Source organism: Loxodonta africana, chromosome 10 (genome assembly GCF_030014295.1).
Source record: "Loxodonta africana isolate mLoxAfr1 chromosome 10, mLoxAfr1.hap2, whole genome shotgun sequence".
NCBI classification, from domain to species: Eukaryota; Metazoa; Chordata; class Mammalia; order Proboscidea; family Elephantidae; genus Loxodonta; species Loxodonta africana.
Window position 1 is genome coordinate 112739844 of NC_087351.1, and position 27963 is coordinate 112767806.

At 57.7% G+C, this 27963-nt stretch overlaps 1 protein-coding gene across 6 annotated transcripts in view; it reads right to left on the reverse strand.

Moving 5' to 3' along the window:
• Positions 1 to 393: 393 nt before the first annotated feature.
• Positions 394 to 27963, reverse strand: part of EVL (Enah/Vasp-like) — a 92925-nt gene continuing 65355 nt past the window's right edge. Inside the window, exons 4-14 of one of the 6 annotated variants that reach the window (XM_023546560.2) lie at positions 19573 to 19636; positions 16252 to 16313; positions 14404 to 14606; positions 13649 to 13770; positions 11122 to 11182; positions 8456 to 8519; positions 6740 to 6806; positions 6587 to 6649; positions 3940 to 4006; positions 3476 to 3533; positions 394 to 875 (exon numbers count right to left, since the gene is read on the reverse strand). In XM_023546560.2, the coding sequence (XP_023402328.2) occupies positions 838 to 875; positions 3476 to 3533; positions 3940 to 4006; positions 6587 to 6649; positions 6740 to 6806; positions 8456 to 8519; positions 11122 to 11182; positions 13649 to 13770; positions 14404 to 14606; positions 16252 to 16313; positions 19573 to 19636 (869 nt within the window). In that variant the 3' untranslated portion in view covers positions 394 to 837. The other 5 variants (XM_064292982.1, XM_023546557.2, XM_023546558.2 and 2 more) reach the window with 5 other exon arrangements.

Sequence of the window (27963 nt, forward strand, 5' to 3'; positions counted from 1 at the left end):
TAAAAACACCGGCAGCAAAGAAAGCAAGAGCCTGTGCTTGTAGTGCGTGCAGGGGAAACCACGTGACTCGAAGCGTCACCGTCACTGGGCAATGACCACAGCTCTGACCTGAGAGCCTCAGACGGTTCAAAAAGTAAATCAGCATAGTCTTAGCCGATGGGCTTACAAAAAATGTTTTTGTTGTTGTAACTAACTACAAGAATACTTCTATAGAAACATAGTAAATTTCTGCGGGCACACTGCACAAAAATTTCATAGGCAGTCATTTGGTGTCACCTCCTCTGATAGTGTCTCCTGGTGAGGTCTGCAACCCCCTTGTGACGCCGCTGTCCCAGGCAGGGGCAGCCAGATGCCCGTCAGGAGCCGGTGCGAGAGCAGGAGGCGAGGCACACGGAGTGGACAGCGGACAGTTTATTACCATGTGAACACAGACACCACGCACGCGTGACCGACAGGGTCGCTGGGGAAAGACAGCGTCGGACAGCTCTGTGCGTGTCGGGTGATGCCACACGGCAGGGACAGAGCGCCCACTAGGAGAAAACTCGGCAACCATCTGATGAAGCCTGTAATCTGGGGGCTCCCTCTCTATAAACAAACAAAATGTACACTTAAATAAGCAAATATAAAATACAAAAAGAGACAAGGAGGCCTGGTGTTCTGTGTCAGGTAGAATCTAAAAAAATCCAGGAATTGAACTTTTCCCTCATTTTGAGTATTTATCACAGATTAAGACTTTAAACGAAGCACGTCTGCTTGGTGTGTGCTCAGCTGTGGCTCCTTGCTGTCCTCCATCAGCTGGACTTGGTCATCGGCCGGTGGCAGCGGCAGGACCCTGTGTTATGTGGTGCTGATTCCACTCAGCTCTTGCCTGATGGCTGGGGGACAGGACAGGAGAGGGGGCTCAGGAGCAGGGGCGGCAGGGCCCCTCATCTGCTCTCTGTGACGGGAACCAGCTTGGCTGCAGGGACAGACACTGCCAAGCTGGGACTGGCTCCCGCTCAGGCCCTGCCCCATATCCCAGCTGTGGCCACTTCTTGGTGTCATCACCTGCTCGGTCGCCCCACCCAGGCTCACCGAGATCAGGGACCAGAGAGGACAGAGACCAAAGTAGTATGGTGTTTGAAGGAACCTTCCGGGTGACAGTAAAGGCACGTGTGGTCTGCTCTGCCATTCCTCCTCCCCTCTCACGCCTTCTTGCCAAGCGTGCCCTCTTCCCTCTGAACCCCGAAGCAGCTGCTCCCCCTCCCCGGGGCCTTCTGCTGCTCTCCCCCGTCGGCTCAGGCCTTCCCCAGGGCTCCCCTTTTCCTGGACAGACCCCACTGGGTCTGGAGGCCAGAAGCTGAGGAAAAAGGGCCTGTCATTGGCTCTGAACTGAGGGGTGGGGCTGACCCCTCTGTGTGCCCACCCCTGTGGAGGCTGGAGATCCCCATGTGCACACTGCAGAAGGCCTGACTGCTGACCTGGGTCGGGGGCGGGGGGTGCCGGCCATAAAGCAGGTTAATAGTTGGCCTTGGTGTTGCCTCTAGGCTCTGGCTCCCTCTTCATTCATTAACTCCTTATCTCCCCAGCCCAGGCCTCAGGGGAACTGGACCAACAGGAACCCAGTGCTCTCTGCCCCGGTAGTGGTGTGGCCGGTCCTTGCACCCATGGGAGAGCCTACAGCAATACTCGCCTTGTGCCAGCCGGCTGGGGAGGAGGCCAGGTTTGGGGCTCCCGGCCTGCCCCCCTCCCATCAGACCAGCCAGCCCTCTGCATTCAGCTCCCCGCCCTTTTATACATGGAGACCACTCTTGCCCAGGTCACTCTGATAACCCCCAGGTGTGGAGCTTCCTTCTGCTGCCTCTGGGTGGTCAGGCCTGTAGGGTGGTGGGAGCTGCATTCTTGCCATGTTCCTGGGCTGAACTGCCCCACCCGGCCCTTCCTTTTCCTCTGGCTCCAGATCTGAGCAGCTCCATGAAGGCTGGGGACCGGAACAGACGTGATTCACTGTGACAAGGCCCCTAGCCTGGGCTGGAGCCAGCGGCTCTTTTGGGGAAGCTTGGTGCCTGTTCCCCCAGCCTGGGGCCAAGCCAGCTGTGAACTTGGTCAGGTGCTCTGAGCAGCTGCCCTTCCCCAGAGTCCCAAATCAGTGATTGCAGGGGGTGTCGCAGAGGCATTTTAACCAACAGATAAATAAAGAGCAGACAAGTCAAGTGGCGTCTGCTGGACATGCCTCTCGCATGCATCCTAGATCATTCTCCCTTTCCAACATTTACCACGGCTAACTCTCCACGGAGGAAGCCCTGGTGGCACAGTGGTTAAAGCACTTGGCTGCTAGCCGAAAGGACAACAGTTCAAACCCACTAGTAGTCCCACAAGGACAAGATGTGGCAGTTGGCTTCCATAAAGATTACAGCCTTGGAAACCCTGCGGGACAGTTCTACTCTGTCCTGTGGGGTTGTTATGAGTCAGAATCGACTTCACGGAGACAGATTTGGTTTATTTTTTTTGGAGGCCTCTGTGGAGAAGCATGGGGGATCAGAAAGCGCTCAGATCCAGGCATCACACCAGGAAGGTGTGTATTCTTAGGCAAGTCCTTAACCTTTCTGAGACTCCATTTTCTCAACTAGCGCACGGGGAGATGGTGTGGGGCTTCCACAAGAAAGAATGCTGTCCTGCAGCCCTGGGGGACAGGCAGCCTCCTCTCAGGCCTGGCCCTCACTCCTCCCAATCCCGAGGACCTCACGTGGCCCCGGCTCCCTGCCACGTGGGGCCTACTCACCCTCCATGACCTCCTCCATCACCCCGTGACTCCCCATGGGCTTCTCATCCTCCATGACCTCCATCACCCTATGACCCCCCACGGGTCTCCTCACCCTCCATGACCTCCTCCTTCGCCCTGTGACTCCCCCTACAGGCCCTCACCCTCCTAAGCCCTCTTTCACCCTGTGACCCCCCCACAGGCCCTCACCCTCCATGACCTCTGTCACCCTGTGACCCCCCATGGGCCCTCATCCCCCATGACCTCTGTCACCCTGTGACCCCCCATGGGCCCTCACCCTCCACGATCTCCTTCACCCTGTGACCCCCCCACAGGGCCCTCACCCTCCGTGACCTCCTCCTTCACCCTGTGACGCCCCACGGGCCCTCACCCCCCATGACCTGTCACCCTGTGACCCCCCATGGGCCCACTCACCCTCGAAGATCTCCTCCTTCACCCTGTGACCCCCCATGGGGCCTCACCCTCCATGACCTCTGTCACCCTGTGACCCCCCCATGGGCCTACTCACCCTCGATGATCTCCTCCTTCACCCTGTGGACCCCCCCCCACGGGGCCCTCACCCTCCATGACCTCCTCCTTCATCCTGTGACCCCCCACGGGCCCTCACCCCCCATTATCTCTGTCACCCTGTGACCCCCCATGGGCCCCCTAACCCTCGATGCCCTCACCCTCCATGACCTCTGTCACTCTGTGACCCCCCACGGGCCCACTCACCCTCGATGATCTCCTCCTTCACCCTGTGCAGCTCTCTGACCACCTCCTCCAGGATCTCCTGTGAAGGAGCAGAGCCGCAGAGTGGATGATGGGCAGGGGACAGGGGACAGGGAACTGGGCCTCCTCCAGAGCCACAGAGCTCACCCTCACCCAGCCCCAGGTGGCCCCTCAGCTGCCCCTTCTGAGCTGGGGGGAAGGCAGGCATGGGGTTGGGGTGATGGTGCCTTGGCAGGTCCTGCTATACCACCTTAGGGGTGCCCTGATGAGGCTGAGGGCTGGCAGAGCGGGGAGCCCCAGAGGTGGGCTGAGTGGGCGTGCCTAGAAGGGCATGGGGCACCCCTCCTCTCCACTGGTAGCTCCTTGATGGACATTTTGGTGGCCGAGTATGGGTCCCACTGGGCCTACCTGGCAACATGGACCAGGAATGGCCACCTTCACAGCTTCTTGGGAATGAACACACTCACCTGCTTCATCCGGTCAAAATCTAAGGCATCCAGAGCCACGTCGTTCACACTCCCGGCCGGCTTCATCCTGGGGAGGGGAGGGTGGGGGCAGTAAAGTGGGTGGTGGGGCCTGGCGGCACCCACTCTGCTGGGGAGTGATTTCACAGGAAATCTGGCACCGGGGCCTGACCCTGCTCCACGGCTGAGCGTCCCCTCCTGTCAGCTTTCTAACCTCTGGCCGCTCCTCAGCGACTTGGAGGGCTCTAATGACCAGTCTCCACCTCAAGAGGGTCTCCATGGAGACTGTGACCATATTTCCTAACCCAAGAATTGGGACTCAGGGTCTCCCAAAAGAACTGTGTTCTATTTGAGAGCTCACAACCCAGGCAGACAGGTCCCATCAACTGCCCAGTGCTTCTGCCCCTGCTCAAGTGCAGTGTGGAAGAGCTGCCAGCGAGGTGTGCCTCGGGGTGCTCCAGTCCTGGACTCTGCTTCTCGAAAAGCTTCTGAGCACAGCTGAGCTGGTTTGAAAAAGCATGTCCACGCCTGGGAACCTTGGCAAAATGCTCCGGCCTCCTGGCCTTGTCAACTGTTCTCACGGTGCTGAGGACATGTGTTTCTGGACCTGATTTTGCTCTGTGGATGGTGAAGTCATGGCGAGGATTGTGGTTGGAGCCTGTGGTCTCAGGGAATTGAGTCCAGGCACATGGGCTGTGAGGGAGGATGCTGACACACACGGTGGGCTGCTTGGTGGGCCAGCGCAACTGGTGAGGCACCCACTGGTGTGAGGGGGCCAGTGTTCCCTGCACTAAGGGAGCAGGGTGAAGAAGTGCTTCCGCCCCTCCTGTATGAAGTTCAGAGAGACGCACGGACTCGGATAGGTTCCTGAGTCACTTGGGCCCCAGTGAGTAACCAGGTCCATCTGAACCCCGGGTCCTCCATGCCTTCCTGTGGTCTCTGGTCCAACAATAATTTGCCACAACCTGGGCGAACTGCTTCCCCTCTCTGGGCCTCAGTTTCCCCATCTGCCTACTGAAAACCATACCTGATGACAACAGCAGCTGCTTCCTGAGCTCTGCAATGCCCCTGCAGGGGAGGGGCTGTTACTACCCACCCCCCGGAACCCTCTGGGAAATGAGACAGCCTTGTCTCAGAGCCAGGAGACAAGGGATAGACACTGGAGGGAGGTGCTGGCCTAGGGGCAGGCTGGGTAGGGTGGACAAAGGGGGTGGGGAGCTGAGGAGTACCTGACTCCTCCCTGGTCCCCCACGGCTCCTCCCCACCACAGCCCAGCGAGATCTCCAGAGTGCTGCCCACCTCACACAGTGCCACCCCCTCATGGGGCCCACTACACAGACTGAACCCAGACTTCCTACCACCTGACTTTCCCACCCCTCCAGCTGACCTCCCCTGTGCCGTTTCCAGTGGCTGCCTTCAGTTTTTGGATCTGCGAAGTCGATTGTAACCTCAGAGCCCTGGCACCCACTCTTCCTTCAGCTTGGAAAGCTGCCCCCACTGACCTTCATGTTTCTCCTCCTCTAGGCCTCAGCTCATGTGTCTCCTTGCGAGAGGCCTTCCCCCTCCCCTCGCTGCAGCCCCTCTGTTACCCCCACTCCCCCTGCTAGACTGTCTTCAGAGCACCCCCTAGAACTTGGCTGTTGGTCTTACTTAGTGTTGGACCAGGCCCTCCACCAGAAAAGCAGCCCCTGTTGGCGGGGACTGGCCCAGCACGGAACCCGGCTGACTAGCAGCCCTCGGCCAAGCCTGGCTGGCTAGGCACTCCTTCTCCAGTGTCCAGGCTGCACTTCACCTTGTTTCATTCTTCAAGACCAGGTCAACCGTCACCTGCCCTGAGGCCAGTTGCTTCCTTTCTCCTGGTGCTGGGCCAGAAAGACATTTGCTGTTACCAGTTCTAGATGCCTTCATAGTCAGGCCACACTGGGCTGATGGTTACTGTGTGGCTGTCTGTCTCGGGTTTTTTGGGCAACCTCAGTTCCAAATATTTTACCCTGTTGTCACACAACTTTTGGTTTGGGAAATATGGTCGGTGTGTTTAGAGATAAAATGAGCTCTGTGTGCTGCCCGCTGAGGTGACAGGCCTGAGCTCAGGAGGCCGGGGTGCTGGCCAGCCCCGGGACCAGCAGAGCTGAGGGAGCTGGGGTGCTGGCCAGCCCCGGGACCAGCAGAGCTGAGGGGGCCAGGGTGCTCCCAGCACATGCCAGGCACCGGAAGCTGGTCACACAGTTAGCCACATATCGCCTGGTAGGGGCAGAGGGAGGCAGGCAGTTAACAGACCTCACTTTACAGGGGGACACGAAGGCTAGGGGAGGTGTCCTAACTCGTCCAATGTCATCAATCGTGAATCCAGGTCCGGGGCTCCACCTTGGGCTCTCTTTGTTTCCTCTGATCAAGTCACCTCCCTGGGCCTCCATCTCCTCCTGCCCCCGCCCCCACCACCCCACAGAGCTGGGAGGAGGCAGCTGGGTTGCACGACCCCAAAGCCCCTCCAGCTCCAAGTTTCCCAGGTCTGAGGGAAAAACAGAACCCCCTCTCCCAGAGCACGCTGTTAAATGACAAGACATGAGGCAGGGCATGAGGGTGTTAGTTGTGGGGCAGGGACAAAGGTGCCTGGAGATTGGAGGACACGTGGGCAGAGGGCTGTCGGTACCTAGAGTGAGGCTGTGACTGAAGGGGGCTCTTAGCTTCAGGGCTCTTTGCCACAGACGGGGTTCTAGGGCGATGGAATGAAGCAGATATGTAAATTGGACCCCATGCCTGCCTCCACCCACCAGACGTACATGGCTTCTCCGGACCGGCTCACCTGGACAGTAAGGAAGACACTGGCTTCTCCACCGAGTTGCTCCGCTCCCAAGGCTTCCGGCTAGCCTCTGGACCATGGCAGGGTGAAGAGTCAGAGCTGGCAGAACCCTCAGTGGCAGCCCCCAACCCCCTACGCACCTAAGCAGAAAGCCCCGGCCTGAGGCAGGTTGGCCTGGTGCTGAGCTCAAACCTGGCTCAGTATTTGCCGCCCCTGTCCTGGGGCAGTCCTGCAGGTGGTAGGCAGTGTTGCTATGGCCCCAGTGCTCTCTGCTCCAGGACCCACGCCCCCACCCTCCATACTGCTGGCTGTGACCTGGTTGTGGGCCTCACCATGCTGGGCCTCTCCTTGGAACATGACCCAGCTGGTCAAGGGTCCTCTCGAATATGACTTCTACAGCTGACCAGAGAACCACAGCAATGGCCGAGGGCTGGGACGGCCCTCCAGGACGCTCTCAATGCAGCCCTGTGTTCCCGTTTCTTTCGGGGACCCATGCTCCCACAGTGCCTGCTATTGGTGACCGCTCCTTAGTCACTGCCCCCTCACCCCCACAGGCCATCTAGCCCCATCTCATACTGGGCCTGAAAGCTGGCTTCTCTTTTTTAAATTTAAGCGGTCCTAGTTGTCAGAATCGACCCAACAATTACGTTTCATTTTCCTTCAGAGGATTTGTTGGACTGAATGGAACCTGCTGACTTTGCAGGATGAGTAAGTAGACAGGCAGAAGGAAAGTCCCCAGGGGCCGAGGGGAGGCCACCAACCCCAAGCCCAGCCTAGGCTACAGGCTGTCAGCAGGTCACACCTCCTCTGGGATGAGTGCTGTATCTGCAGGCATGGGCCTGGGGCCACTCTAAGCTCCAGGGTGCGGCCTTAAGCAGAGTACCTAACCCCACCGAACCCCACTTCCTAACTGGGGAGCACTCTACCCCTGGGTGGCTGGAAGGAGCATTGTAGGCGGTCACTCCCCAAATATTCAGAGGCTCCACATGCCACAGCCAGTCCTAGGAGGAGAGGCAGACACCATGGGGCCACAACAACACGGGGGCTGGTGCAGGCACGGGGCCCCAGAGACAGCAAACAGCTGGCCAGCCTCCCTCTGCCGCAGTGGCAGCTGGACAGACTCACGCTGTTCTCCCCTCTGCTCCTAAGCACTGGCTGGGCACAGAGCAGACATGGAGCCAGTGTTTCCTGAGTGACTGAGTGACTGACCCCAGCCTCTCCTTCCCCCGAAAAGCCTCATCACCCCTCCTCCATCACAGACTGATTGGGCGAAGTCCTAGCAGATAAAAGGGCTTTCTGATGGAGCAAGACTGATCGCCAATCCTGTAATCAGCCAACTTTTGGCATTTCAGAGGGTGACATGAATTTCAGCACTCCAACATAACTCTTGAAAGCCTCGCCTTGGCCAGTTTTCCGGTGACTTGCTCTGTGCTGTTAGGTGAATTCCCCCTTGTGTGAGCCTGGGGCCCTGGTGTGTGACAAGCTACAGTGCTGCCATTATAAAGCAGCTGCCCCCTGGGGTGATCCTGCCCAGCCCTCTCTGAGATGGTGTGGAGGCCCTAGCTTACGGATGCCCCTGGAGGAGCCCCACTGCACAGCCAAGCCCCTGGGGCTCTTAGCTCATTTGAAAAGTGAGGAGGCTGCATCAGACTAATGTCTTCATGAGGTCATCCAGCTCGGAGACCTTGTACCATGGGGGGTCCGAGCAGCACCCCTTACCTGAGGAGTTAGGAGGCTGGCTGGCTGCTCGGGTCCCTGGCGATGGAGAGGTGCTAGGATCTTCCTGGAATGGAGAGAAAGGCTGCTTGGGGCAAGTGCAGGGACCAGAGTCATTCAGAAAGCCTCAGTTTTCCAAAGTTTCTAGGAGAACATATATTCCTTTCATTACCAGCAAAACAGTAAATATTACCGAAAACTGAAGACCCTACATCCCCATGGGGAGTTATCTCGCCCCTGGACAGAGTCAGCGAGGGGAGACTGGAGGGAGACACAGTTTCCTCAGGCCCCACTGCTCTCCTGAGGACAGAGCGCTGAGGAGCTGTGAAACACTTGTTGCCTTGGGGCTGTGACTTGCTGGGGGTTTGCAGGCCCTGTGTGCAGTATCTGCTGCGGCTCACCAGGGGTGGCTGCTCTTTTCAGCTGACCCGCCCACAGCAGGGAGCCCTGAGAGCGGCGGGGGCCCCCCACTGCGCCCACCTGAGCAACCCCACCTGGGCTCCAGGCCCCATGCATTCCTCTGCTGGGCGGGGCCCTGCCTCTCAGGGCTGGTGTGTGGGTGCCAAGCAGGTGGGTTGGCCGCATGGGTGTGGCTCCTACACCGCAAGCCAGGGCACAGTCCTTGTCCTGGAAACCTGAGTATGGGAGAGGCACCTGGGGTCCCACACACACAGGTTGCTAAGACATGGGCTGTTGCAGAAAGGAGGGAGTGGTAAGGTCCATTCTAGAAGTTATGTGTGTCCCCAGCCAGCCCACAGGCTCTTCAATGCTGCTGCCGAAATGAGTGTTTTAAGGCCCAGGCCCGACTCATTGCTCGTCTGCTCGAGGTCTCCAGAGCCACCCTGCTGCTCGTAGGGAACAGCCCTTGGTGGAGCTGGCCACTGCAGCTCCACCGCCCTGGGCACCCCCCGCAGCATACCCTGAGCTCCTGCCTCTACCCAGCCTTCAAGGCTTGGTGCACATGCTTCTCCTAGGAGCCGGGGCAGTCTAGGGCTTCTCCCTCTGCTCTTTTTGCTACTTTGTTTCCTGTCTGCTTCTCCTCTGCTTCACAGAGGCCCATGAGGTAAGGACTCTTGGCCCAGCCCTGCTCTTTCCAGGGGCCAACTGTGGGTGCCAAAAGAAACTCCTGGCCATGAGGAGGACCAGGGTGAACAGGAGGTGAAAGTGATAAGGAGGCTGATGAAACACGAGGAAGGGGAGAGTGGGGAACCAGAGGAAGAGAGTCCCCTCTTGAGGTCTACGGCTTCAATGTATTTCTCTCCCAGTAGCCCCCTGGGGTTGAAACGCTCTCTTCCTCTTTGTGCCAGCTGAGGGGAGAGTTGGGGTATTCAGGGACTGCGCCTGTGGAGTGCCAGCGCTGAGCAGAAAAGCTAGGGCTAACTGCAGCTGGGGGCTGCTGGCAAAGACGAGGCCATAGTGCTTGAATGGCAGCGGTCACCGGCTGCTCCTGACCAGGTGGGCCTCTGCCATTTGGAAATTCGTGGCAGGGTAGCTGGAGGACCCTGGGTGAAACAAGAGGACACAGGGTCTGTCTGTCCTCTTAGACTTAGATCTGGCAGGAGGGAGGGGCAGTGGCTCCGGAGAAGGTGCTGGGTGCCAGGGAGCAGGGTGTCCACCTAGCCTGGGGGGCCTTTTCCTTAGAGAGCAGTGTCTAAGCAGAGAAGGCTGTGGAGTTAGCTGGCAGGTTGGCGAGGCTCCAGGCACAGTGAGCTGCTATGCCAAGGCCCTGAGGTGGGTACGACAGTGCGTGGCGTGGGGATCTGCGGGGCTGACAACCAGCCTGTGTGTGTGGCGTGGGGATGTGCAGGGCTGACAACCAGCCTGTGTGGGTGGCGTGGGGATGCGCGGGGCTGATAACCAGCCTGTGTGCGTGGCGTGGGGATCTGCGGGGCTGACAACCAGCCTGTGTGCGTGGCGTGGGGATCTGCGGGGCTGACAACCAGCCTGTGTGCGTGGCGTGGGGATCTGCAGGGCTGACAACCAGCCTGTGTGGGTGCAGCCACCCATGCCTCTCTTCTGTGGTTCTGCCTCGCAGAGGCCCCCTTCACACCACGTGTAGCTGAGGTTAAACGGAGCAGTTTCAGGAGGAGTCTGTGTAGGAAAAGCTTAATGTGGAGGAACAGTGGCTTAGCCAAGCCAAGTGGACGCAGGGGCTTGGTGCTCCGTGGCTGGACCGGCTACAGCCCATCTGCCCAGGGCACAGTCTGCGGGCTCCTGCTCCACTGACGGAGCCTCAGGAAAAGAAAGCTCTCCACCTGCCGGAAGTACCTCTCCGACCCCATCCCTTGATAATGCTCTGGCTGGCACCCTGTAAAGGTGGTTTGTCCTTGAGCTCCCCTGGGCAGGTGAGGCCCCTTCCTGGGCTCTGCAGGGCTGTGCTTCCCTCATAGCACCTAGGGGCATCCTGGCTCTGTTTCCTTCTGTCTTCCCCCAGCCCGAGCCCCTGGGGCAGAGCAGGAGTGGCTCATGGAGGGTACTGGTCAGGGGAGACACGGGTGTGTGTGTGCACGTGTGTTTGCTGCAGAGGCCCCCCCCTCGCCCCGTTCACAGTTCTGTGACCCCAAACCAGTGCACCTCAGGGCTGTGGAGGCCCAGCTTTGGGCCAGAACGCCTTCTGGCTCATTGACACCAGTGGGAGGCATGAGGGGTGGGCAGCGGGGGCTGCTCACCGTTTGGCTTTCATCTTCCTTTTTATCAGCCGGCTTGTCTGTTTGGGAGGCTGCTTTTCTCCTGGACACAGGGAAAAAAGATGATACAAGTCAGCTCCTGAGGTTTTCAGACCGAACCAGTACACTGCCTCCTTGCCAGACCCACGGGTCCCCAGACGATCCTGTGACATGGGCACTGTGGGCCCTGTTTCACAGCGGGAAGGCGGCTGTCCAGGTGTCCCATCTGCCAGTGGCAAGGCCGGGTTAGGGTCCAGGCCTCTGGACTCATACTGAGTGCTTGTCCCCCAACCCAGGACATGGAGTAGGTTCTGGCAGAGAGTGGGGGGCTTGCTCCCTGTCCAGGCTGAAGGGTCTCTACCCCCAGGATGCTCGTAGCCTCTCTGGGTCATGCCCCATCTGTCCCCAGCTCTGGAGGACAAGAGGGCAGGCCCAGGGGAGAGAGGGCAGGCCCGGGGGAGCCGTCCCTGTCCCTCCACAGGCTGGCTGTCGGGGCAGGCTGACCCACAGCCTGTGGGAGGAAAGAGCTTCTCCTCTAGTACCTTGGCAGCCCCTCCCCCCAGTATAAACCACTGCTGAAACCTGGAAATGCCCAGAAAAGGAAAGGCTTTGAATAGCCTGAATTGATGCCCTTTTCATACGCTCTAATTTTTTTTTAAAAAGGCACTCGTGTTTTTTTGCCCCAGTGGTCGCCTATATCTGGCTAATTCCCAAATCTACACGAGCAAAACCAAACCCAAACCTGTTGCTGTTAAGTCAATTCCGACTCATAGTGATCCTACAGAACACAGTAGAAATGCCCCATAGGTTTCCAAGGAGCAGCTCGTGGATTCAAACCGCTGACCTTTTTGATTAACAGCTGAGCTCTTAACACTGTGCCACCAGGGCTCCTCTACACAAGCAGACCCTTCACACATACACGCCTTTGGGGGTCCTCAGCGCTGTGAGGCTGCCACAGCATGTGATCTCATACGCTGACGGGAGTGCTGCCTGGGGGGGTGTCGCAGCTGGCGGTGTGGCTGCCACTCGCTAAATGAAGGGGCCCACATGGCTACCTCCTCAGCACACCAGGGGCCTTCTTCCTTAGACTTCCCATCTCAGGAGGAGAGGCTACTGACCAGAAACTCAGGATGATCCTTGACACCACCTCCTTCCTCCCAACACCAAAGGTCAAGTCTACCTCTGAGTTTTATCTCAGTAGCACGGCCCCAAAGGGAGAGGCAGAGAGAAAGCTTCACTGCAGACACCCCCATCGGCTCCACCTGGCGGATTTCAAAGAACGCTTGTGGAACCCTTGGTGTCTGCTCCTGGTCGGCCTGGCTGTCCCACTGGATCTGGGCGTCTCCCTAGTTCCTGGCAGCCCTGACCCATTCCTGTTCTCAGAGAGAAAGCAACTTCCTCTCGGTTCGGTCTAAACCATCCAAGGCCGAGCCGTTATTGTGAACTTACTGGCTTTGGATTTGGGGAAAACTTTAATATTTTCTTTTCCACAAATAGTTTTTATGTTCACGTAAGGCCCCTGTTCACCCAAGTGCTTTGAGATGGAATCCAACGCCTCTGTGTATCGTCTGGATGCCCGTGACCTCACCTTTGCTGTTGTTTTCCCACGAACACTCTCCTCCCTGCCCAGCCTGGGGTTGGCCTCTGTCTGCCCACCGACCTGTGCTCAGAAGCTCAGCTGGGGCCCTGTCTGCTGCAAAGGACTGAACAAGATTTAACAGGACAATGACGTAGATGCCCTGGTCCCGGGAGAGGGCAGGTGGGTCGTGGGTGGGGCAGGGCCCGCATGGCTTCACGTGCGCCAGGCTTCTCTTAGCCGAGGGCATGCTCCAAAGGGCCAGGCTCCCGGCCATCTGGTGCCAGGTGAGCAGGCACTGATCTGTGTCAGCACATTCCCGTTGCCAGGCCACATGGAAAATAAAGCATGAGCTTTGCACGCAGCGGAGAAAGGCAGTTTGATCGTCTACCTGCTCAGGTTTCATGGGGACAACAGGCACGGTGACAGCGACGGCCATCGGCCAGCTGAGCCACACCCTGCCCTCCCCATGGGGATGGAGAAATGGCTTCTTTTCTGGCCCAGATGACAGAGCCCCGGGTCCAGAGCCCACCCAGGACATGGATGGAGCCGTCTCTTCAGGGCCTGGTCCTCTGGGGCCCCCTACGATGAGCCCACGGGGCGGGACCCTTCACCACAGCACAGCCCAGAGTCCTGTGAGTAGCACTGGGCCCAGATCCTCTCATTCTGGGCTCACAGGCACGGGGACCGTTCCTCCTTTCCCTCTGAAGTTATCACCAAATTTATCTCTGCTCAAGACAGGGCTGGTCCAGTGTAGACACTTCAATAAACACTTAGTCAACTGGGAAGATGAGGGCTCTGGAGGCTGGAGGTTTCTTTTGGTTTGATGCCTCAGAATGGCCCTCTTGAGAAGGGAAAACTTGATGAACACTCTCCTGCCGGCTAAGCTCATGTGACAGGCGAGGAGCAGTGCCACCTGACAAGTAAGCTGGGTAGAGTGGGGGGACGACGCACCTCTTGGCCAGCAGCTTGTTCATTTCTTCCATGAGGCCTCCTCCTCCACCCCCACTGCTCGCCCGGTTAGGGTCAGTCTTCGAGGTCCCGCTGGGACTGGAGCCTCCAGACGCATCTTCTGGCTAAAGGAAAAGGAGGTGCTAATTCAAACCCTGGTGCTCGTGGTGGGACAGGCAGTGCCGATGTGAAGGGGAGAAAGGCCTATGCGTGAGTGTGAGTGTGCGTGTGTGTACGTGTGAATCTTAAAATGGCAGCGGGAAAAGAGGCCTGGGGGGTCACTGAGTCCAATTTCCCCCAATTCATAGGTGAGAAAATTAGAACCCAGGGGGACAAGAATGAGCCCCAGGCTAGCAGTTAGCAGACACCTTCTTGACCTGAGGCTTAGAGTCTGCGTCCTTTCCAAGACCAGCCATGGCAGGGAGGGGGCAGTTCTCTGGGGAAGGAAATAAGTTCAAGCCCAAGGTCAGAGGTGCTCCTCCTGTGGGAGCCACATTCACAGCTCACTCCAGACGCCCACATCCTAGGCTATCCACTGAGGGCTAGAGAAGGAAATGCACCAACGGAACCAGTTTCCACAACACAACCTGGCAGAGTGGCGAGAACAAAAGACTCACAGCAGGAGACAGGGGCTAGAGGGCAAACCTCTCTGTTTCATCTTTAAAGGGGAGTCTCTGGAGATGGGGTGAGAGATCTGACCCCCAACAACGTGAACCTGCCCTCCACGCCCATTCCGGCCTCGGACCTGGAAAGCTTACCCGCTGGACTCTCCGTAGCTTGGCCCCAGCCAGGGCGGCAGCCAGTCCGGACACGGAGCCCTCATCGTGGCTGGACCCCTGTGCTCCTCCTGCTGGCAGTGGAGGCGGGGGCGGGACAGGGGGTGGGGGTGGGGGTGGAGGCCCGCTGCAGGAGAGGGGCGCACTGGCTGTAGATGAGGGGTGCCCCGGTGGGAGGATGGGCCCTGGAACACAACAGCGGCCTTGTCAGACCCAGCCCCTGCCATGGCCCACCTGGCTGTGCTCTTGGGTCCCTGGGCGAGGGCAGAGGGCAGCTGCTCTCAAGGGCTCTGTTCCAGGTCCTCCCTACTGCTGGCCTCCTTAGCACCGGGGTCGCTGGACCCACAGGCCACACATGGGCTGCCGCTCCTGGAGTTCAGCAACCTTTCCCTTGTTCCTCTCACGCTTCTCCAGTGGAGAGGAAGCTCTCTGTGGCACAAACTGTGCCCTTTCTTCTTTTCTGTTCCTTCTAAGTACTGGGCACCACCTGAGACATCGGTAGACGCTGGTTCCCGAGGTCCAGCTGTGACTGTGGCAGGTAACCATGGGCTACCTGGTCACTGGGTCACATGTCAGGGAACAATGCTGAGTGCCTGTGATAGGCAACTGGGCTCTTGGAGGAGAGTCTGCCAGTCACCATCCATGTGTCCAGCCACCCTGTGTCCAACAGTGACGGAGCACCCGTGTGGGTCAGGCCCGGCCAGGTGCTGGGACTGTTACAAAGACAGCCACCGCATTCGGCTTATGGTGATCACTGCCGAGTGGGAAACACTCAACCAGGCACACTGTGAATGCAAAATGGTAATGGTGATAAGGTGACAGATGCTACTGAGAGCAGGTGCCTGGTGCCATCCTGATGTGTGAAAGGGGCTGACTGGCCAGAAATGCACAGAGGACTTCCTCAGGGAAGCGATGCCTGAGCTGGGGTGTGCGCAGCAGGAGTGGAGCTGGGTGAGGCGGGCTGCTTCCAGGTGGAGGGGTGACGGGCAGAGGCCCGACAGCACTGGGACAGGAGGCACAGAGGATCTCACGGAGGGCGGCCAGGGAGGCCAGAGTGCAGAGAGGGGAGAAGTGGGGAGGTAAGGGGTGGTACAACGACACAACGGGCCAGCGTGCATGGAACAGTCATGTGGCCCCAGTGCAGAGAACAACCCAGTGGGAGCAGGGTGCCTGGGGGGGCAAGGTTATGGCAGCAGGCGGCATTCTCACAATAGGGCGCCTGTCATCAGCTGGGGCTCAAGTTTCTCATCAGTTAGACAAGGTAATAGTCACCTGCTCATTTCCAGGGGTGTGTGAGAGACCAAGACCAAGGCTATGAAAGTACCAAGTCTATGATAAAGCCTGGTACTTATTTATCAAGCCTGCCATTTTCCAGAAAACCCTCTCTTCTTCCTCCTCTCACGTGCTAAGTTCCATCCAGCGTCAGACCGAAGCTTAGCCAACACCTTCTCGGGGAAGTCTTCTCCTCCGTGGCTTTAGTGCCCTGCGTGTGGCTTGGTCACAATGTGTACTAAGTGATAGGATAAGTGTCACCTCGTCTGTCTTCTTCACTGGATAGTGAGGTCCTTGGGGGCAGGTTTGTGTCCGTCTTGCCCATCTCGCGTCCCCGGCTTCTAGCACGGTGCCTGACGTGGGCTAGACTGCGCCGAGTGAACTCTCAACCTTCGGCTCTGCTCCCTGGTCCCCTCCTTCACTCTGAAGTGACCATCGTGCTTTGGATACCTACACAATCAGCACCTCTTCGCAGAGGGCCGGCATGCCCCTGGACACCTGGCTGTCCACTGGGCGTAGGGGCTGGGACTCGGCCCCAGAGGAGGTGGGCACTCTCACCTGTGGCCGAGGTTCTCCTCTCCAGAGGCTCCTGACGCTGCTGCTGCTGCTCCATCACTTGTCTGAAAAAGAACGTCCACCTGAGCCCCAGGAAAACGCGCCTCTGTCCCCAGCCCAAGCTGTGGTCAGGTTTCCATGCTGCCCGTGAGCCTACTTTGTGCGCGGGGCTGGGTGACCCTGAAGGGCCTGTCCCCCGACTGTGGCCTCGAGTGTCAGAGCCTGCTGATCCCCGAGGGAATGTGACTGGACCAAGGTTCCCAAAAGTGAGTGCCGGCAGTCTCCTGATTTTCGGTGCACACCTGGACAGGGAGGCTCTCAGAGAAGGTTCCAACTACCACCGGGACAATCTGACTTCGCTCACTAACATGGCCACACTTTTCCAGGCTTGACGAGTGTGCCTGGCTTTGCGGGGCTAGGGCCTCGGCAGCCCCAGGTAGGCCAGTTCTCCCTGCACCTGGCTAAGTGCCCGGGACAATCCCAGGCACTGCTGCTGTGGGAGAGACGGACACCGGGGCTGCGTGTCTCCATCCCTGCTCCCATACCTGGCTAAGTGCCCGGGACAATCCCAGGCACTGCTGCTGTGGGAGAGACGGACACCGGGGCTGCGTGTCTCCATCCCTGCTCCCACACCTGGCTAAGTGCCCGGGACAATCCCAGGCACTGCTGCTGTGGGAGAGACGGACACCGGGGCTGCATGTCTCCATCCCTGCTCCCACACCTGGCTAAGTGCCCGGGACAATTCTAGGCACTGCTGCTGTGGGAGAGACGGACACCGGGGCTGCATGTCTCCATCCCTGATCCCACAGAACCTAGTGCAGGCCGCCCCCATCTATAGGGTCACACGGTGTGCTCAGTGCAAAGCTATGGGTGCCTTGGTGGGTGCAAATGGCCTGGTTCTCATGACAGAGAGGGTCGGGACAGTTAAAGGTGAGGACATCACCCACAAATATGTCTACAGAATCACTGGAGCAAGAGGAGACTTAAGAAACCAAACTACCCAGACCAGGGGTGGCAGCAGGCCAGAACTGGGCTCAGTGGGACAGCATGCTGGAGGCCTGCAGTGATGGCTGCCATGGTGGGGAGGGCGGCCAGGGAAGCACAGGGCTTGGCCACGCATCTCCAGCCTGGAGTTAGGGCAAGCTGTTTGTCTAGTGCCTGACCCTGTGTCTGCATGCAGCTGGTGCTCAGTAAGTGCCTCATGGAGTTGGTGTGATCTTAGAGCTAGGGAAACTGGGACCCCAAGTTTACTGCAAGGAGCATTTAGAGGCAGCTAGCTTTGCTGTGCCGGTTCTGGGGTTAATGGCTTTGTAAGCCAGGCAAGTCCTTTTCCTCGCTGGGCCTCAGTTTCCTGTGTGTGAGATCAGCCCCGCAACGTCTGTTTCCCAGGCTCTGTGAGGATGCTGTCAATGCCGCCGCATCTGTGTTAGCTTCTCTATCCAAACTGCTGAAGCAGCACCCAAAACACTGACCTCCCCAACAGGATGCATATGCTTGGAAACCCATGGCAAAATGGGGAAGTCTGATCGGCACTGATGCTGCCGTGTGCGTGAGAAAAGGTGGCTCCTGTGCGTGGAGTCACCCACTTGCTGTGTAACCCCCAAGTGAGCCACAGCTCCCCACCCAGCCTCTTGTGTGAATGAGCCTCCCTGGGACCATGGGTCCCTGCCTTCACCGCCTGTGAATCCTGTGGCTCACAGGTTGACCACCAGGGTCCGCTCAGTCCGTGGACAGACTCCGCAGGCAAAGCTGACCCGTCCTCTGCAGCCAGCTCCCCAGGGCACTAGGGCTGTGAGCTGAAGTAACGCAGTCTGGACGTTTTTGACCAGTTCTGAGAAAACAACTGAAGCTCTGTCGAGCACCTATCTGCTGCTGGACATTTACGGCTCAGACCTGGTGGGCGCCCTGCTCTGGGTAGGGATGGTACTGGGCCTGGTGAAGACAGATGGGCTCAGACTTGAGGTCAGTCCTGAACCTGCCTCTAACTCCCTGGTTGCTTTGGACACGTCATTTCCATTCTCTGAGCCTCAATTGCTCATTTAAGAAACCGTGACAATAACAGCAGCCCCTAAGAGTTAAGGCGAGTGTTAAAAGGAGACAAAGCATGTAAAAGCCCACTGTCAGTTGTAAAGCTCTGCACTCCTATGGGGTCAGTAAACACAGGAATGAATAAGAGCGGATTCCTTGTACCTGAAGGATATTTCCACTCATTGCCTCATCTGCTTAAGGTGGGCGGAACAAGGGTTAACAATGTTCTTTAAAATGGGGAAACTGAGGTCCAGAGCAGTAATGGTCATAAAATCTAACGTCAGGGCTAGAAGGGGCCTGAGGTAGTCATTTCTTATATCGTCAGAGTGAACCTGGAGAAGAGAAGGAGTCTGGAGAGATGGCACCAGGGCGGGGGTGGGGGTAGTCTGCTTTCTCGGCTCCTAGGCCGGCTCTACTGGGGTCCAGTTACAGAGCCCTGGAGCTTTGTTCCTGCCTTCTAGAACATGGGGTCAGGGTGGACTGGCCCGTGCCTGCTCTCCCTCGACACAGCTCCACCGACCCATCAGATGAGGTGGAGACCCTCCCTGCAGATGACAGGCTGGGTTCAAGCCCTGACCTGCCACTTCCAAGTATGTGACCTGGGGAGGCCCCTCCTGCCTGAGCCACCATTGCTCCTCTAGAAGTTCAGGACCACAGCCTAGACGCTCCCTAGCCCTCAGACCATGCCCCATGGGATGCCCCCTCCACAGGCTGGGCCCAACCATGCCAGGGGCACTGCCCTGGCCACACTGTAAAAGTACCTACAGGTCACAGAGCACCCTCAGGGCTTCCACCCAGGAGGTGAGCAGGCAGGGGCTCCCCAGAGGGGCTGTGTCACCCTCCCCAGGCACCCAGAATGGCAGTGGCAGGAGCAGGACAGAAGGAGAGAAGAGGCAGCGTGGGTGGTGGCCAGGACCAGGGCTCAGAGCAGGTGGACCTGGGCCAGCCTGTCCCTGCCCAGCTCCAGCAGGGTGGCCTTGGCACCTGATTGACCCATGTCGTGTGTAGAGGGGACTGATGCACTTGGGAAGGTGAATGGAACAGTCTGAGCAGCGCTTGGGACACTGCTGGCTGATCATGCAATACCGAAGTTAAGAGCATAGACGTTCAGTCATTCCTGGCCTTGACTTCCAGTACAAACGGCAGTGAGCTTGCTCCCTCTCCGCTGTTGGGCCTGCTTCCCCAGCCCGTCTGTGTCTCTGGCATCCCTGGCCCTTGCTTGCTGAGGGTGCTCTGGGCAGTGGGCACCTACTGGGGGGGCTGCCACACTAGTCTGCCTGGTGGGGTGTTCGTTACCTTCTCTGGATGTCCATCTCATCGGGAGAGGGGCCATTCTGCGCCTGCCGCTGCGCGGAGGGGCCTGTGGACAGAGAAGTACCGTGGTCGGTGAAAGCGGAGGAAGCCAGGCCTCGGACAGATGTACCCGTGACTGTGTCCATCGCTGCCCACCCGCCCCGTCACAGGAGAGTCATCCCCGGCCTTTTTTTAAACGTTGGTCCTCTCACCCGGCATGCCTACCCCATCTCTCTCCCTTTCTCACGGCTCTTCCCTCTGAACCAACAAACACGATCACATGTTCACGTGGTTAAAACCATCCCTTCTACCTCCCTCCCTCCTCAAACTCCAATTGTTCTTTCTGCTTCCTCACTTGTGCTGTCTCCTCGACCCTCTGAAATCGGGCTTCTGACCTCACCATGCCCCTTGATCTGCCCTTGACCTTGTCTAGCACGCTGGCTGGAGGGCTCTGGCCAGTCCCCTCCCTTGGACCAAGGACTTGTAAGGCCTGTGATCTGCTGGTGCTGAAAGGTCTTTCTGAGTCTGCCAGCCTGGCCTTGCCTGGGTCACTCTCACTGTTTCCACCCCACCACCAGTCCCGCTGCCCCCACAGCGGCCAGCTGTGGACACAGGGGTCTGTTGTGGCCGTGTGCTGCATGCCTCGTCTGCCTGCTGGACTGGGCTTCCCCCCACACCCTCAGCCAGCCCATTCCTCCTGAGAGTGGGGTGCCCCACAGGAGCCCCAGCCCATGCATGAAGACATATTTCAAAATGAAGCAGCTGGAAGTTTAGTTCAGAGGAGGACGAGATAGCCTTTGGTGGCACGAGGCCTTCCACTCTTCTTAAATGAAAAAGTTAAGTTTTTTTTTTGGCTATAAGGATCCATAATACTACGAAGTACAGTCCTTTTGTTTTAGAGAAGGGACCTGAGACCCAGCGAGGTGAAGGGGTCTGTCTAGCGGCACGAAGGTATCTGTAGCAGGTGGGTTTTTACTGTCTCTTACCCCTGGCAGGTGGCTTAGCCCCATCCCCGGCCACAGCTGCCCCAGTGGGGCAGGGAAGACAGATGAGGAAGGGGCTCTTCTCCAGAGCCATCTCCGAGCCCTTGGGAGGCCCAGGTAGCAGCCCGTGTGGAGGGAAACCTCAGGTGAGCAGCCTTCCTGGGCCCCAATTAATCAGATGCAAGTCTGTCTTGGCCTGCAGTGGGCTCAGACCTGCTGTGCGATGCAGTGAGAAGCCAGGGTGGAGGAGCCTGATGTCTCTGATGCCACAGCCCGGGTGAGGGAGAGGGTGGGGTCTCAGCTCCTTCTCCTCCCCTCCCATGGCTCCTTTGTCACTGAGTCCCACTGAGGCTGTGTCTGAAACTCTCCATCCCACGTGGCTGCCTCAGTGTCCCTCCTGGGCCACGGGCTCTGTCTCCACCATCCCTCACCCACACCCATTCATCTTCCACATGCAGCCCAAGTGAGCTCCTGCAAACAGGCTGGGTGCAAGCGCTCTGAGTAAGACTCAGGCTCTGCAGGCTTTGGCCCAGCTCCCCTGTGCCTTCTTCCTCTGTGACGTGTCCCATAGGCAGGCCTTCCAGGGATTTGTATCACTTTATTCTGGTTCAAATCCCTCCTGAGGATTTGCATTTCCACCCCAGATATACTGAATCGGAATCTACAGTTTAACAAGACCCCCAGGTGATTCTTTTGCATAATAAATTCCGAGAACCACTGCTCTACTAGTGCTTCTCAGACTTGGTCCCTAACCAGCAGCATCAGCTGGAACTTGTTAAAAATGCAAATTCTCCGCAAGGGTTCAAACCTGAAGGAATCTGCTGGAAGCCTGCAGGCCTTCTGTGTCTGCTCCTTGAGCCCCAAGCACATGCACTGCCTGCCCCCTCTGTCTGTCTGTCTGTCTATTCAGTCCACCAGGACAACCTCCTCCCCTGCCATCTTCACCTGCTGAGCCTTCAAGGCCCAACTGCAAAGTCACCTCTTCCACGAAGGCTTCCTAAGCTCTCACTCTCCTCTCCACTCAATGCCCAAGTGCCTCTCAGAAAACACACAACTTTCCAGCTAATATTAGTCTCAGGGCAGGTCTTCTTTCCCTCACTAGACTTTGAGCTTCCTGAGGGCAGGCATCAGCCTCTCATCACTCTGGGCTGGGGCCTGGCTCACGTCAGACACCCGGTGTGTGTTACTGAGTTGAGTTGGGGAGGCTACTGGGATCTCATGGTCGCCAACTCTGGGGAAAGAGCACCGGCAAAGGAAGGGGCAGAGCTGGGTCAGAAGAAAATACAGCTGGAAGAGACGAGCCACAGAGACGCCTGCCTGGCTTAGCAGGAAGCTGGAACTCATGCTTGTTCCAAGAGGAGGCAGATCCCGATTCCCTGCAGCCCCTTGCCCACTGCTTACCGGAGGCCTTGGGGCCAGACTAAGACGGGGCCGTGGCTGCAGCCTTTGCCGTAGGCGCTACATGTCACACCTGCTTCTGCCAGAGGACACCAGCTCTGCGCAGCTATCACAGAGTTCCGCTGTCATCTCCTGCAATGGTGTGCTGCCACCCTCCTCTAGGTACATGCACGGCGGACATGCATTTAAGGACCACATCGACCTGCCTTATCCCCGTAAGGCTCTGATCAGGGCCAGGCAGCCTGGGGTGATACATGGCTGTGCATCCCGAGCAAATCAATGTGCTCTTCACCTAGAAACCAAACCCGTTGCCGTCGAATCGATTGTGACTCATAGCGACCCTCTAGGACAGAGTAGAAGTGCCCCATAGGGTTTCCAAAGAGCAGCTGGTGGATTCAAACTGCCGACCTGTTGGTTAGCAGCTGAGCTCCTAACCACTGCGCACGCCACCAGGGCTCCTCACCTAGAAAATGGGAGGAATAACAGTAACAGTACTTCACAAAGCTGCAGTGAGGAACAAGTGAACTGCATGGAAAAGCGCTTGGCAGCCATAAAAGCCCTGGGAAATGTTCGTTTTCATTATTACTTACAGCAAATTCTCTGGGTGACCTTTTCACGGGGCCAAAAATTTCTTGTTAATTGCTGGGCTGCCTGTGTCCTTGCAAACTTAAATGGCCCTTCAGCCCTGATCTGATTTGCTTGTACTGTTAAAAAGGCACCTCGCTCTCCAATTTATGGGGTGCTTTCTTCCCCGCAGTCCTCTGCCTGCCCCCTCATTCCCCAGCCAGCCCCCCCACGGCCCTGTGAGGTGTGCAGGATGAGTGGTGGGGGGCTCTGGCTCAGAGGCTACCTTGGTGTTGGCAACCTTGTTGAGCCTGGGAGCTGATCTCGTCAAGAGGCAGGGCATGGCCCACCCACTGGGGCCTCCAACAAGGCGATCTCACCCTTCTCTTACTCATCTCAAATGTGTTTTGCTAGAGTCAAAATCAAGAGCCTGTTCATACTCTGGTCTTGTTGCTGCGAGCTGCTGTCGAGTCAACTCCTGACTCATGGCGACCCAGTGCACAATGGGAAGAAATGCTGCCTGGTCCTGTGCCATCCCTATGATCAGTTGAGGACTGGACTATTGTGATCCACAGGGTTTTCACAGACTGATTTTTGGAAGCAGATCGCCAGGCTTTTCTTCCTAGTCCACCTTAGTCTGGAAGCTCCAGTGAAGCCTGTTCAGCATCACAGCAACATGTTTTACACGTCCACGGACAGGCAGGTGGTAGCTAAGCCTGAGGTGCATTGGCTGGGAATCGAACATGGGTCTCCACATGGAAGGTGAGAATTCTACCACTGAACCACCTGCCCTTATTCACACTATAGGAAAGTAAAAAAGAGAAAGGGAACTTGGAGTGAACGTCAAACAAAGGTCTGGGAGAGCTGTGAACTGCTGACGTTTTGTAGCACACACTCATGATAGCGGAGCTTGTGCCCTGGTAGCCATCGGGGCAGAGGGTGGGAAGGTTAGATGGGGCCTAGCCGAGTGGCCGCCTGTTTGCACACAGGACCAGGGGAAGGGGCAGGCTTGTCTGCTTGAAGCCCTTGGACCAGTATGCTTCCTGGGGAAGGGCTAAGGTCTCCCCTCATAGAGGCCCCACTCCAGCTTGAGTTCTAAGTTCCATCCAACACCCATGCCTCCAGACGCTGTAGGGACCCAGAGGAGGTCCTTTACTCTTGTGGGTCATGAGGTGGAAAGCACAGAGGAGAAAACACAGAAGAGAGGGTGAGGCTGCGCGATCCCCCAGCCATGGGCCCAGCTGAGAGGAAGAGATGGGAGAAGGAGGGTGAGGAGGTCAGCCAGCTAGAGAGGAAGGGAGTGACCTTGGACCGCAGGAGCAGTCTAGGGCTCACAGCAGACTGCAGGTAAGTCATCCCCGCCACCCAGCTTCTCATCTGTAAGCAGGAACGCTGATGGTCACCAAATGCCCCCTGCTGGGCTGTTCCGAGGATGAGTTGTGATTATACCTGGCACTTGTATGGCACTCTTACAAAGGCTTTTACATCTTATGTCTCTGATGCAGGATCCGACAATGGATTCCAACGCCAGGCCCCCTCCTTTTCAACAAAGTGGTTCTTGTTTAACAGAAGGGGGAGCAGATGAGAGAGAGAGAAGTGCCCAAGCCGCATACTGCCAGGATGCAGGGTGGGCTGGAAAGAGGCCCCATCAGGGTAGGGAGTGACCTAGGTGTGGGCCACACCCTCCCTGGGCCACTGGCCGATGTGCTGGGAGATGGGCAAGTACCAGGACAGTCCAGGTTGGGCCCAGCCCTGCTGAGTGCCTACAGGAGCTATACAGACAACACCTTCTTAGGGACCTCTGCTTACGATGGGCCCCTTGGCTCACTAAGATACATCACACACGCGGTGCATGTCAGGTCAGGCCCGGCCCAGCTGTGCGTCTGCGGGAGCCGTACAGACAGCACCTGCTCAGAGGTCTCTGCTTACAATGGGCCCCTCGGCTCACTGAAATACCTCACACACACTGTGCATGCTAGGTCAGGTCAGGCCCGGCTGCGCGTCTGCAGGAGCTGTACAGACGGCACCTGCTCAGAGGTCTCTGCTTGTGACGGGCTCCTTAACACACTCAGATACATCACATAAGCTGTGCACGCCAGGGAAGTCAGGAAACAGTCTGGTCTTTAATCTCTGGGGCCACAACTGCTTTGTTCACCTTGATGTTCCCAGCACTCAACACAGTTCTTGGCATATAGTGGACACTCAATAAATACTTGTTGAATAAATGAGTGACTAGGCACCAAGCAAGCTGTCTGATGCCCTCCGATCAATGACGGACATAGAGCAGGTGAAACATCCTCAAAGACAACAGAAGTCCGATGGTCTCAGCCCTCACAGCTGGGAAGCCAGTGCTGAGCCGGGACTGCGCCTCAGACGCCCGAGACAGCAGGTCACCAACGGTGGCGGTATTTGGACAAGGCAACAGCAGTGTAAGGTGAGGCTGGGGAGGAAGAGAATGCAAACTGAGTGAGCACCTGGTGCCACGGACTTCCCGGAGAACACCTTATTTATGTAATCCTCACGCGGTTCCAGGAGCCTTAAGAAAGCTGAGGTAGGAGGACTTAACAGCATCCTCACGGCCTCTAGCAGGTAAATGCTGGGTGCCGTCAAGTTGATTCCGACTCATAGTGACCCCGTAGCACAGAGTAGAACCGCCCTATTTGGTTTCTAGGCTGTAATCTTTACGGGAGCAGATCAACAGGTCTTTCTCCCAAAGAGTGGCTGGTGGGTTCGAACCACCTGCCCTTTTGGTTAGCAGCCGAGGGCTTAACCACTGTGCCACCAGGGCTCCTTGGCAAGTCAGTAGCAGGGTTGAAACCCAGGAATGGAGGAGTCTGAAGCGGATGCTCTCCACTGGTTGTCATGACTGAGGTACACAGGAAGCCCTGCTGAACTCCCTCCCAGGAAGGGTGGAGGAAACTGTGGGAGGGGAGGAGAGGAGGGCCCTAGAGAGGAGTAGGAGGGCTGCCTGCTGGGGAGGAAGAGAGGAAGAGGGCAAGAGAAGAGGCCCAGAGAGAGGGGAAGGCGAGTGCCTGGGCCGGTAGCAGGGGAGCCACTGCTGGGGAGCCCTGGCTGACTCCTCTTAGACAGGAGGGCAGTGCGCTGCAGCATGTCAACACCCACTGCCCCGAAAACTGGGACTGGGCCTGCCTCCTGCCCATCGCCCCTGGCCACATGGGACCAGGGAGAGGTGTGCGACAAGTGCTTCGGAGCCCAGAGAAAGATCCGGATCACAGGCTCTCAGAGCAGCGCCTCGGGAACCCCTCTAGCCTCTCCGTGTTGGGGGGACAGGCCACCAAGCAGCCTGTCTTATCTGCTGAAACATCCCTACAAGGAGACACTCGGGGCTGTCCCAGCGCGGTGTCCTCACTGTCAGGGCGCCTTCCTCCTCAGTGGGCTGAACGCTCTCCTAGAAGGCTGCTCCCAGTGGTTTGGCTCGGCCTCTGTCAGGGCCAGCAGGGTGGTCTTTCAAGAGATGCCTGTGGCCTTCAGGCAGCTGAGAACAGTATTCGTGCTCCCCTTAGCCCCGCTTCTTGAGGGCAGACAGCCAGGCCTGCCATTGCTCTTCCCTGGTCTCCAGGCCCTCTGGTTCCTGGCTGATCTCTCTGCACGGCTCTAGTTTACACAAAGCCCCTGCAGAGGGGACTGGGAGTCAGGAGACTGGTGGTCAGGGGACCCAAGCTCTTGTTGGACTTCTGCCATTCATTAGCTAAGTGCCTTGGGGAGCGGTCCCTCCCTCTCTGGGCCTCAGTTTCTATAACGTGAGGATGGAACTGATGGCCTCATCTGGCTCTAAGTCTTCACAACGGATAGAACAAAGAAGGAAAGAGAAAATGGTCAGTCATAGCTATCTCTGGATAATGGGATTATTCTCCTTCTGAATTTCCAAATTACCTGCAAGTAGCAAGCGTTACCTTTGTGATAAGTAAACACGTGCTTGAGAGTCCCTGCAGAGGACAGCCCTGCCTTGGAGACCCTGTCCCCAGGGAGGTCTGGCTGGTGTGGGGCAGTGGGGCTGCTGCAGCCCTTGTGCAGACACTGCCGTTCCATTTATCCAGCCTCAGGTGGGCAGGTGGGCGAGCTACTGCCGACACCTCCTCTCAAGAAGGGCCTCCCTCCTGCCCACCATTAACATTGATGAGACTCTGGGGCGCCAGCCCCTGGCTCCTCTGGGACAGAGGGACAGGCTGGGTTTCCAGGCAGTCACTATAGGAAAGGCATCCTCTGGGCCTCTTGAAAAGATGGAACCTGAGAGCCCAGGCGTGCCAGAGACAAAGGACCCAGCGCCTGCTCAGTGATGCTGGATGGGATCTCTGGTTGGCAGATAACAGCCACCTGGTCCAGGCTGGGCAGCGTCCCAAGCCCTTCTGTGTCCCCTCTCCCTCTGCCACCTCTCTGCTGGCTCCTTCTCCTTTTTCCACAGGGTTCCCACTTCTGGAATGACAGAGCATCACTGAGACTGGGGGAAGCCTCCCCAGCACGCCCATCCCGGTTCCAGGCTCCTTCTTCTCTTCCTGCTGCCCAGGAGGCGTGTGTCCTCATGGGGGTGGATCTGTGATCTGGGCGAAGCCCTGCTTTGGCCACTATCTTTAGAGTTCCCTAGCCAAGGGCACACAGGAACTGGTGGTAGGGCTGGGACCAGTGCCCGAGACAATCGTCTCCCAGCCCAGGGTTCTGCCCAAATAAGTCCCTCCCCATGCTCTGCGTTCAGAAACCTCCCCTCCCAAGCTCGGCTTAGCAGTGGACAAATACCTGCTGTCACCCTCTCAATTTCAACACCAGTTTAGCTGCTTGCTTCAAGGAGCCCTGTGGGGATTTTGTGGTGCTTTTCCTGCCCGGTCTTTACTGCATGGATTTAGGCTTATGGCAGGCGCATGGTGAGGCAGTTCTGTTTTGTTGTTTTAATCAGATCACCAGGTTCAGTGGGTTTATCACCCGCTAAAGTCCTGTAACAGACCCTCGTACCCGAGCCGGGGCTGTGGGCCTACCAGCTGTGCTCAACTCCAGTGTGGCCGGTGGTTAAAGCTGCGTTTAAGAGGTCAGGGTCCAACGGGTTTGCAGGTGGGGAGACTGGAAGTCAGAGAAGGAGGTCACGGCCCCAGGCCACGTGGGAAGAAGCACCGACCAGCCCTTGCAATTACCCGGAGCAGCCCTCTGCTCTTCTGACAAATGGCGGCAGGAGGCCTGGCCCTGCTGTCCTGGATGCTGTGAGCGGCTGACTTACCGGCCCCCTCTGCATGCCCATTGCATAGATGGGGACCCAGGGGCCCAGGGAAAGACAGTGACTTGCCCAAGGTCATGTTGTAAGCCAGTGGCCAAGCCAGGGTGAAAAGGCAGGCCTCCCGCTTCCAGGCCAGAATACCTCCAGCCAAGTCGTCAGGCTAACCGTTTCCCTAGCAAAATATTTGTCCTCCCTCTCCTAATAAGCCACTGAGGACACGGAACGTAC